This window comes from Anabrus simplex, chromosome 2 (assembly GCF_040414725.1).
Source record: "Anabrus simplex isolate iqAnaSimp1 chromosome 2, ASM4041472v1, whole genome shotgun sequence".
In the NCBI taxonomy this organism is placed as follows: Eukaryota; Metazoa; Arthropoda; class Insecta; order Orthoptera; family Tettigoniidae; genus Anabrus; species Anabrus simplex.
In genome coordinates, this window is record NC_090266.1 from 997,832,428 (window position 1) to 997,845,114 (window position 12,687).

At 37.0% G+C, this 12,687-nt stretch overlaps 1 protein-coding gene across 1 annotated transcript in view; it reads left to right on the forward strand.

Moving 5' to 3' along the window:
- Hml (Hemolectin) overlaps positions 1–12,687 on the forward strand; it is a 586,263-nt gene that overhangs the window by 167,521 nt on the left and 406,055 nt on the right. Inside the window, exons 35-38 of the mRNA XM_068226073.1 lie at positions 2,509–2,754; positions 7,832–7,894; positions 8,619–8,772; positions 9,849–9,973. Of these exons, the coding sequence (XP_068082174.1) occupies positions 2,509–2,754; positions 7,832–7,894; positions 8,619–8,772; positions 9,849–9,973 (588 nt within the window). The remainder of the gene's footprint in view (positions 1–2,508; positions 2,755–7,831; positions 7,895–8,618; positions 8,773–9,848; positions 9,974–12,687) is intronic.

A 12,687-nucleotide genomic window follows, 5' to 3' on the forward strand; every position in this document is an offset into this window, starting at 1 on the left:
CCGAGAATGAACGGAAGGTATTGACCTAGAGAGGTCAGATTATGAACTAGAGTAGACAACCTCTCACTGGAAGAGACGAGAATGAAGTGAACCTATTGACCTAGAAAGGTTGGACTTTGCATTAGGACACAAAACCTCTCATAGGAAGAGACGAGAATGATGTGAACCTACTGACCTGGAGAGGTCGGAGTGTAGACCAGGCTAGATAATATTTCATAGGAAGAGGCGAGTTTGATGTGAGCCTATTGACCTGGAGAGGTCGGAGTGTAGACTAGGCTAGATAACATTTCATACGAAGAGACGAGATTGATGTGAACCTATTGACCTGGAGTGCTCGGAGTGTGGACAAGGCTAGACAATATTTTATAGGAAAAGGCGAGAATGATGTGAACCTATTGACCTAGAGAGGTCAGTCTATGGACTAGGATAGACAGCTTCTCACTAAGAATGGACGAATTTACTTTTACGAAAATGTTGCGATCTTTGGGTTGGGAAGAATTGGGAGTGAGGAGACGCGCTGCTTCACGGTAGCGGTATGTTCCGAGCTGGTAGCAGAGAGATGCCGTGGAATGTCATTTGTAGATGAATATCCTCGAACTGAGTTTTTGAAGTAAAAAAAATACATAATAAATTTGGAAATCATGAGGACAGCCAGTGACAAATATTTCTTTATAAGAAGGGAAATAGGGAATTCGAATAATTTACTAATTTACCAATTCGATAAATTTTTAACTTCTTTGAATGAAATCATTTACGAAGAGAAAAGGTAAACAACTGGTAGTCAAACTGCCACCTGGGAGACAGCCCTAAATTCAGATCTGAGCAAATTGATTGAATGATTGATATTAATGTAGCGAAGATCATGAAATGAGGATTATTTGGAATGTAAGGCGGCAAATTGGGATAAATACTCGTTTATAGGATGAGGAATTAGGGACTGGAATAATTTATCAAGAGAGATATTTGATAAATTTCCATCTTCTTTGAAATTATTTAATAAAAGACTAGGTAAACAGCTGATAGGGAATCTGCTACCTAGACGACAGCCCTGTCATGTAGGTCAATGGTAATTAATCGATCGAATGGCGATATGGACCATATTCTTACGTAAATCTTTCAGCGTACATCTTCGCAGCTGCACGAGCATTCTGTCCTACTTCGCCGTAAATTAAAATCATGTCCAAATACTCCCACGATGTGAACTTTGCCATACCTGAGCTTAATGTGTTCACTAGCTGCACACTAGCCATGTCCGTGTTGTAAACATACGTCACTGGTCGCTCCTCCCCTTCAAACGTGGCTGCCGACCTTTTGCACTATTCATTTCATCATAGCTGCTTTGCCACATGTTCTTTGCTACCATTCAAGTAACAAATTTGTAATTTTTACTGCTTTTTTTTTTTTGCTATTTGCTTTACGTCGCACCGACACATATATGTCTTATGGCGACGATGGGATAGGGAAGGCCTAGGAATGGGAAGGAAGCGGCCGTGGCCTTAATTAAGGTACAGCCCCAGCATTTGCCTAGTGTGAAAATGGGAAACCACGGAAAACCATCTTCAGGGCTGCCGACAGGTGGGTTCGAACCCACTATCTCCCGATTACTGGATACTGCTAAACGCATGGAAATATAGGACAAATAACCAATAAATATTTGTTCTGGCACTAATTCGTAGGTGTTTGTGCACTCCATTGCTCTTCGAGCCATTAACCCTTTACATCACTAATTTCATTGTTATATTATTGCGTAATGGTGCAAGCTACATACCTGAAATTTGTGTTATTGCAATCTTCTCCCTAAGATATATTACTTGGATTTATTTTGTGCATCAGTTACCTTCCACTCTGTATATCCCTTCTTGACTGACACCATGTTAGGTAATATTCATTAGCCACCCAGTACGAAGACGTACTCACAAACAAACGCTATAAATTCAAACATATGTTATACATATTCAACAACACAATTTTCTCCGTGTAAGGTTATAATTTATATAGCATACAGTATGACACCTCCAGTTGTTGAAATATTTCATTAATTTACTGCTTCCAGCATAAAACGAAGATCCATAAATCAATTACACGCATAAGCAAAAACAAAGAGACATGTGTCACAGCCATATTCAACACACACACACACACTTGCCCAATAATTCAGGATGTTAGTGTAAAGGGCATAATTATGAGTCAATGTAATGTGGTTTATTATTGATATCAACAACGCTTAAGTGTTTTCCAGATATGTGGCCATGACAATATGCACCCACTCGAATGTCTGAGTAGTGAGCTTTACTCTTTCATGGGTGTATTAGACGTTTGTGAAAATAGGAAATATTGACTGAGAAATATCTCAACGTCCTATTGTATATTTTCTCATATATTGATGAGAACTTGTGCATAGATAGAATGGAAGTGCATTGAAGAAATATGTTCATCAATAAGTATGAGATCAAAATGTTGATTACTTTCTTTTCCTGTTTACTCAGTAAAATTTTCATCGGTTTCTAGGTAACTTTACTTCAAAGACTTCAACAACAACTACAGCTTCACCAGCACCAGGCCATATACCATGTGATGTGACTCATCCCAACTCTCCACATGAAGTCGACTGTCACATATTTTACCATTGTAAAGACACTCCCGAAGGACCTGAACTGGTTGAAAAGACTTGTGGCCCCTTCACGATGTATAACAGAGATACTCAAGTATGCGATCATAGCTATAATGTTATAGCGAAGTGGCCTCATTGTGCATGTGAGTAGTCAAATTAGTATTACATATTCGGAGGGAGACAAACTCCTCATTATTTTCTTTCTCTACACCGAATTATTACGATAAATAAATAGAAGTAAATGTTCATTGAAGTCGCATAGTTCAACCAAATTTGATGCCTTTGTATAAATATCCCCCGTGTTACTAATAATCTTAAACGCAATGAGACACATTGGTCAGAATTCTGCTGAGTACCGATATATTCTTCTCGTTACAAGATGGGATATTGTTTGACGTTTTCGTCATCGTTTTAATGTTGATATCGTTACGTTGTTATGATAACAATTGAAACGATTTATGACAACTTCAATGTTGCCACATAATAAATAAATGAAATACACCATTAGAGTGCTCTCAACCACATTTTAAGTACTGTAGTATACAATACTGAGCCTCCGTGGCTCAGACGGCAGCGCGTCGGCCTCTCACCGCTGGATACCGTGGTTCAAATCCCGGTCACTCCATGTGAGATTTGTGCTGGACAAAGCGGAGGCGGGACAGGTTTTTCTCCGGGTACTCCGGTTTTTCCTGTCATCTTTCATTCCAGCAACACTCTCCATTCTCATTTCATAGCATCTATTAGTCATTAATATATCACTTTGGGAGTGGCGACCCCATCGTACTAACAACCTATATATGCTTCATTCATTACATCCCTGACCCGGTCAATGACTGGAAAACAGGCTGTAGGTTTTCAGTATACAATACTGCGATGTACTGTAGCGTACAAAGGGATGTATTAAGCAGGTGGTTTCTCCTTTCTTCCAGTTGCAGTATGGTCACTTAAAATGCGGTTGAATGAGCTTCAATGAGGCAAATAGTTTACTACTGTAAATCATTAGTGAACTCACTATGATGTATTTCAATTATTTAGCTATTGAAAGATCTCCGTATGTTAATACTAATCACAGTAACTTTGTGAATGTGTATGTTATATATATTTTCCTCATATTTTAACATGTTAAAAGTGGAATGCTTGAAAGAAAGTGTTTTCTCTCATGATATGCCGTTCACAAAATTGCATGACTTAGTAAAGTATGTATATTTGATCGAAAATAAGTGGCAAAACTCAAGCACTTCAAGTTTGCTTCTCTTTTGCATAAACAATTTAATAATAACTCATGTGGTCACTTTGGAGTAATTCCCAGCTATTCATTTTGTTTTCAGTTTAGATCATGCATTCATTTTCAGTCACCTTATTACGGAATTTAATTGTTGGAAATAGGTTAGAGTTTAGAATGGTGACCTAGGATTTTGGATAAGTTATCATTCAAGTATGTTAATTGATACCGAATATAAAAATTTTATCGGCAAGAGGGCATTCATCGTACAACAAACGTGTTCCGATAATTATCATAGTTTTTCACATCGCAGTCACCTTTTCACGGTCGTTTTTGTTGTTCTGTGACTGGAAACACGACCATATGAAGATGCCTCTCGGTCAGCCAAAAAATCTTATTAATTAGGCGAATGACCTTAATACAGCCCAGTTATGACTGTCTTCGAATATAATATGTGCGGAAGGCTCAGTACGTTCTAAGTACTTGGTTCCTAATTTTCCCAAATCTAAATTTGTCCCGTGGTTTATACAAGATATTTCGTGTGGGAATATCTATTTTGCTAGAATTAAATCCAGGATGTCATAGTTGGTATTCATGTAACTTAAATGCTTTTCAGTGTGCCGAACACACAAGTTCAATATAAATATTACACTATAACACACCTGTAAAAACACACTATTAAACGAGGAATAAAAACACATATAAAATATGAAATTGAGTGTACAGTTAAAAAATACATCACTTACGTGTTGAAAAAGTTCATATTTCTGAACATACGTGAGATATGACAGCTATCAGTCAGAGCGGTCACACCCCCAAGCAGTAAATAACTTATTTATATATGAAATATTTGTGCTACACACATAAGTCGGACATATTTTGAAACCTACAAAAACGTCCTATTAGATGAAATAAAAAAATTAAAATTGGAAGAATTTGGTATATGTCCACCTTAAATTCTGAAATGGTAGACGGTAAATGACAAAGAAAACAGCCTGTGGGATGGGTTTCAAGCAATATTGTTGAGGAGTGTGAAAATAGGCATGTATATTTAAAGCTCTTAACGGATTGTAAAGAACCAATACATTATAAAAGAGAAATAAAGAGTTTAAAATGAGGTGCTGGTTAGAAAGAGATATATTTAGGAATTTTTATGGTAGTAAGCAGAGATTGAAGGATCTTGGCAGGAATTTGAAATTAGTGAAGAAATCTACCAAGAATAACATGATGGCAAGCATAATTGTTGGCAATCACATGAATTTTAGCGAAGTGAGGAGGGGTATTTATTATCACTTTAAGGCAGAAACAAGCTCCAGGAAGGACATTCCATGATTTCCTTTTTTGCTGGTGGTTTAACGTCGCATTAAAACATCGGAGGTTTTCGGTTACGCAAGGATGTAAAAGGGCTAGGATTGGGAAGGTACTACTCGTGGTCTTAACTGACGCACAGCTCAAGGATTTTCCTGGTGTGAAAATGGGAAACCGTGGAAAACCATATTCAGGGCTGCCGACGATGGGATATGAACCCACTATTTCCCGAAGGCAAGTTAAGCGACCCTAACCTCACGGTCAACTCGCTCGCTGGGGGAGTGCATATGTGAGGATCTATAGAAGGCAGAAGTATTTAGTCAGAAGTGTGTAAAGATAATTGGATATACGTGTACTAGCCAGGTAGAGATAGATAATTACTAATACTTTCATGCATATGCACTGAAAGTTACGACGATAACAAAGATAAGCAGATGGAATTGATAGCATTTCTGAGGTTATACTAAAGGCAATGTGCTATTATATATTACCATACCTGAAGCAGATTACTAATTGCATGAGGGAGCTATAAAGAATGAATGGAGAGTTGCTATAGAAAGCCCTGCGTACAAAGGAAACGATCAGTCACCTTGACATGTGTTAAGTCCATAGAAGCTTTAGGAAAGCGTTCTTTCTGATTATATTTGAAACGTTTGCGAAATTATTATCAGGTTTTATAGAAAGCAGTGCGGGTATAGGAAAGGTTATTCCAACGTGGCCCACATAAATAGTAGTATTCCAGCACGACATAGCAGATATTTTAGATTCAAGAGGTCGAATGAACTTCATCGCTACTGATATATCCAAGGCATTCACAGGGTACGTCATGGGAAATTACTGTCGAAAATGTGGGCTACTGGACTAGACAAAAGACAGATTTAATAGGTGGCTAAATTATGGTATTATTAGTAGCTAGACGCGCTAGCGAGTGGACGGCTAGCGAGTGGACGGCTGTTCCAAAGCTCTGTGTCATTATAGAAATAAAGTACCGGTAGTTATACTTACAGAAATTTGGTTAGTTATGTGTGTGTGATCTATTTACTGCTACAAATAATGGTATGTTGAGTTTGGTGATAGTGATTAAGATTATTTGTATTTATTTACATTTTACATTGACTATTTCCATTAGTGTACGGTAGATTGCGTATTATAGCTCACGTAGGGTAGGTTTATTCTGTTTCGATTTTGGTTTGGAGGAAATAAATATATTAATTTTTGATTTAAACATCGGTAGGGTTGTTGATAGAGTTCTTACGAAGACAGGATATTTTAAGGAGTTGTAACTTCCTCAGATTTTATATTCTTCCATTGAGTAGACACGGCATACGCAGCAACTAAAGAGCCGATCCACCGGTTCCCACCTATCACGAAGGTGATAATTTCTTTAATTAAGTAATACCTTACCCTTGTAAATTTTTTAAAGGAATAAATTGAAATGAATATACGGTATTTCACTGGCGAAATAGTTAAGAGTTATTCTAGTGTAATCGATTATTGACGCTCTTCGTATTCAAATATTACATTATTGGCTTATGATCCAGAGTAAATGGTACAGAAGTATTTATTATAACTGCACATTTCCATTGTTAGCCTGTTATTTCCAGTATTTTATTATTACAATACATCTAAGTAGAAAATTTTTAGTGTAGTTGTATTATCAGTTAGTATTTTACTTGCATTTTTGTCTGTAAATCTTTATGTAGCGTGCAATATTTCCTTCGTTTGACATATATACTTCTAGTCATAGATTACTCTATTTTATTTCTGTTGATATTAACATATTACTTCACATTCTCTGAAGAGATAAAAGAATGGTTAAAGAAAGGTGTAGGGATTGTGGATATCAGGAAGATGAGAGAAGAGATGGAGAGTGTGAGTAAGATAATTAAGCTTGGAACGGCGGACAAGTATTAAGTTAGTCTCCCTCAATCAATATAGGCAAGAGGGAGAGGAAGGATGAGGAGATGTTGTGGAAGACAGGTGGGCTAATGGTTTAAGGGTATTCCTCCGGGAGTGAGCACAGGAGTGGTATCTGTGAAGAATCAGTGTGAGTCACTACAGATAGAACAGCAGAGGGAAGATAGAGATCACAGAAGTGTTACAGAGGGAGGAAAGGGCAAGAATAAAGTGAAACGTAGTGTAGAGGATAGGAGCAGAAAGGTGGGAGAGGTTAGTGTGAGGGAGAGAGGGTAGGACGAAGTAGTTTCAGTAGGTCTGGGAAGTTAAGGGAGACCAGAAAAGGAGGCCATAAGTGAACCACGGTACAGTGTAGGTATAGTGAAATCCAACACTATTTTGTCAAAAAATTTAAAATTATTTTCGTGAAAGTTGCTGAGTTTGTTATGAGTTCGTCTCTAAATTTTTCATTGCTGATGACCATTATGTAAGGACGAAAACAATAATTATGGTAAATTAGACTGAATCTCTACCATTTTTACGGTATTTTATGAACTGTCAAAACAGCAGAGAAGTCAGTGTAGTTAATTATAATACCAATAAAATACATGTCAAAGTTTCGTGCATAAATGCATTTATTTGGAAGGAAAATTTGGAAAATAATTCGTATATTTCTTAAATGGTTCAAATGCAATGTTGTTCAACTCGTTTTCGAATAATGATGAATTGATCTAGTAAACATGCAATGTACTACCTCAAGATTGCAGACTGAGAGATCAATATCTTATTTACAGCTTCAGTCTCAACATCCTCTACGGAACCTGGATTAATTTTTTCTGAAAAGTCAACAACAGAAGGTGAGTGTCTTATTCCATTTATTTTTTGATATCATTGATAGAAAATTGTTAAAGTAATATACGACTACTATGAAGTGTGTCCATATCTTTAACAAAAGCCTTTGTGTTTGAATAAAACTACATAATCATGATTCATTAAAATATTTTCATAAATAACCTTGAAGTTTTCCCGTCTTTCGAAACTCAAAATTACTAGAAAATACCTGAAAATGAAAACATTTCATTAGTAACGGAATATACCCGAAAAAGGGGAACTTTTTCAGCCTAAGAACAAGGCACCTACATTAGTGAAAGTTTAAAATATTCAAACCCTGTCCACCTGTGACTGTTTCTTGATAGATATAGTATTTTTGCTTCTGCCACCTGACACAGGGCAGAGAAAATTGTGGCGTTCACTGAAGTTGAATTCCCATTTATGGCTGTGACTGTATGGAAGCTGGTGAGGTATGGGCTCTACTAGTGCCTCTGAATCCGTTAAATATTTATTCTGGAAGCCTAATGGGCATCTCTTGAAACCACAAAGGCATAAAATTCATTGTACTCAAAGGAAAAATCATCATTCGGCTAGTCCATGATGAAATAATGCCCTGCTACACTCATTCAGACATTTAATGGCATGAAGTGTCTTTTAAGGCTAGCATTTATTCATTATATTCCTTCTAGACTCATCATACCGTGTTTTAAACTGCATTACATCATAGTCATAAAGTATATTCTTTTTCAGCTTGTAGTGAAGGGTGGAGTGAATGGTTTAATACAACAGTCAACACTATTCACGAGGGCGATATTGAACTTCTAAGTTCATATCAAGAAGTGCTACCTTGTAACCTTGGCCAAGTTACAAACATCGAATGTAAATTTTATCGAGACGTCCCCAGGTATGTAAATAAAGATAATTTCAGTGTACATTTCAGTTATGCACCTTAATCTTGAACATGTTGAAACATCCCCACAGTGACACAATTTAGACATTATTTCAAATTAAATTCAGGATTGTTGATAATTGCCCTTTCTTGAACACTGATCATATTATAACAGTAGTTCAGTCTCTAGATATATTTGTAGCAGGACGCGCGAACGGAAATTATATTTCAAGTTTGTATAGTTCCTACAAATTGTTCTTATAGCAATGTATCGTCATCAGAGAGAAACACTGTTTTTGTTTTCTTATTGAGTAAATCATTCCGAAATTAAAGATCACCCACATAAATTTGAAATCATACAGAGTGCAATTAATGAGATAACAACCAAAAAGAATAAGTTACATACTTATGTGCATTATATAATGAGAATGAACACCACAATAGTTCTCGTAGCTATAATTATCTTACTTTTCACACTGTGACTTAGTTATATGACCACTTTAATAACAACAATAATTAATTTTACAGGTCGAATTTCAAATACAGGAAAAGAACTGCGAAATACCGAACACTTGGTTACGTGAAAATTTCAAAATATGATTCCAAAAATCATTGGTTCATCACTAAAAGAACCTAGAATGACCACTGCACATAGAAGGAGGCGAGCCGTTACAGGCGTCTAGATACAGAAGCTATTACAAAATTTTAAGTGGCAATGAGATATTTTACATTGAAACAATCTTGGCTGATAGAAATTCATACCCTATTCAGACATCGACACAAAAGACACTACGGATTCATATTTCAACAGTTTTAAATAGCGGGAATTGTAGATGTTCGACAGTTTTGAACGTAACAAGCACTAGTGATAACATTCGTCTTTTTGATTAATGAAGAGCTTATCAGACATTTATCTTTTAGTGAATTCTTGCCTGACCGTCGACAGTTTTATTACCTTCCTTTCTGTCTGTTACAACATAGCAGTCCTTGAATTTACCTTTGCTGATTCAATATATTTATTGCCTTTATTACTGAAAATCATGTCACTGAACCAATAAATTATTCGTACGTTCAAATTTATCATGTTTCAGTGGACAAGAGCTGGTTGACTACTGGATGTCATCAGATCCCGTTACTTGCAAAACAAAGCAAGGTCTTGTGTGTAATGGTCGTAGATGCAAAGATTATGCTATTCGAATATTTTGCTCTTGTGGAGGTAAGTGGAATCATATAATATAGTACCGTTATAATGTGTTCACGTTTCATAGCACAAGTATTAATTTGTCTGTTACATTTAAGTTCTACATCCTTACACTAATATATCTCGACATAAAATTGGTCTCTGAATACTTGAGATATTTCATTCTCATATGTTGTGGGATGTTTCTCTATTCATCCTAAAGTGAAAATGCCAGATCGTCCAAACAAAGAATACATTTGTTGTGATATTCAAATGAGTGAAATTACAGTAAAATATTCGATTGTGATAGAATTTTGTCACGATACCCTACCGTGCCTACTTTCAAACATCCTTTAACATAGCAAAATGTTTACTTCACCTCAAACCTTTTTTTATTTATATACGTTGTGACGTTTCATATGTATCAATTACGAGAATATTAAATTAATACGTTACATGAAATTTAATTTTAATGGGACTTATGCAAAGAGATGTTATAATGGGATCGGCGTAACGAACATCGCGACAGGAGCTGCCGTTAGGCCAGAATGAAATACATGCCTGGAGAAATCAGCCGTTCTTGTAGTAAAAAACAAGGAAGATATAAAATGTCCACTTTACCTGAAGTATGACATTAATCAAGAATACAAATTGAAGTGGCGTAAGTTTAATTGTCTTTTGTGGATATCAAAAAAGAAGAATACAGTAATGAATGATGCTATGAGAAAAGTTGATTGATATTAAATGAAAGCCGTAAGAAATTGAGAAATTGCTCGAATTCTCAGAGGGAAAGATTGGAGAATATCATTGGAAACAGTCCGAGAAAAGTATAATTTTCCCTCCAGAATCCAAAGTGAAGTACATGTATTTATATAAAAGAACTCTCGTGTGAGAAGTGATAAACTCATGAATACCTTTGAATGGACCAAGAATCGTGTTAATTGTAAAGTTAAGGTAATTGAGATTGTTAATGTTGTTGTTGATGGCGGCGTTTTAAGTTGTGTTATGTGTAAGCTCCGTATTATGATGAAAAAGTGATAGTTTTGTCGACAACCCAAGAGTGAGTGTGGTATAGTTTCAAAGTGTAATCTATACTAATCCGTCTAAGATAATCATTTGTGTGATCTTGTGCCTCTAAGTTAAATACTAAGCGATAATAGTGTGTAAGTGCATCGTAACCAAGAATTACAAACATTGTTCAGTGTAGCCAACTGTGAAATCGGAACAAAGAAACCAAAGGGCGTGCATTCGGAGCGGGAATCTAGGACACTACAGCTCCACTAATCACGGAATAAACAGTGCAAGAAATAAGTGCATAGTCAAGCGCCTGGGTGCGCCATCTTTGTTCCATAGGTTCTAAGAGTAAAAAACAGCAATGCTAACGGATACCGAAATAAGAGGGGTTGAAATGGGTATCTGTATGGAGATTGTGAGAGAGAACGAAAAAGCAGTTGAATGCGAACGTGGTAGAATCTGGCAACACGCTGACTGTATAAAGTTAAATAAAGGTGAATACGATATCATTAAAAGACGAACATACAATTTGACATGGATATGTGTCTCATTTATATCGACTGTTTTGTAAACTCAAACGACAGCCGAACCAGACAAAGACACCATAGCTAACCTAACCTTGAAAGTAAATGCAATTCTCAAGTTTCTGGAAACGAACCTACAGGAAAAAATCAAAGATGAAATTAAAGTAGCAATGGAAGGTGAAAATAGGACGCTCAAGAGGTAGACTGTAATAAAGAATGTAACAGAACGACACACAGACCCGTCGATGAAAGAAAGAAAAGAAACAGAACCTGACAGTATCATTCAAAGACCAAGAAGCTCTAGCGAGGGAGATCGGCGAGTACAATATATACAAATGGAAACTCAACAAACAGGCAGCAGGGGAGCAAGAATGGAAGAGAAAGAGGTAGAAATAGGGCATGATGGACCTTGGAAAATGCAGCGTAGCCGTAGAAGGCATACACAATTAACGGGCGCCACGGAAGAAGGACGCACAAGACAGGTGAGCCAACTTCAGGGACCTGGCTCTCATGAGAGAAGGGAGCTATTGCGTTGCAGTGGGGAGAGAGCAAGATTAAAGTAGCTGAGGGAAAGGGCTGGTTATACACTGGAAGGCTCAGTGCTGACACTACGAAGGAGGACCTCGAGGAATACATAAAACAAAACGGAATAAGCAACACTGATTTTTTTTGCTAGGGGCTTTACGTCGCACCGACACAGATAGGTCTTATGGCGACGATGGGATAGGAAAGGCCTAGGAGTTGGAAGGAAGCGGCCGTGGCCTTAATTAAGGTACAGCCCCAGCATTTGCCTTGAGTGAAAATTGGAAATCACGGAAAACCATCTTCAGGGCTGCCGATTGTGGGATTCGAACCTACTATCTCCCGGATGCAAGCTCACAGCCGCGCGCCTCTACGCGCACGGCCAACTCGCCCGGTAACACTGATTTTTTAAATTAAGTAATGAATGGGCAGAACCTAGCATGTGTTACTCTTTCATTTTTCTAAAAAAATTAACATGTTTGAACATCACTTAAAACTATTAGAGTATTTTATTGAACAAGATTTTTTTCCGGCGTTAATGTCCATAATGGAGAATTTTTCTTGGGCCCACCACCTGGCCAGATCACCTTACCCCTCAGATCTTTTGCAAACCTGCACCTACCACGAGCTTTGGATCCGCATCTGCGAGATGGTGTTCATTCAGTGAAAAATCACTAGTTATACATTTGT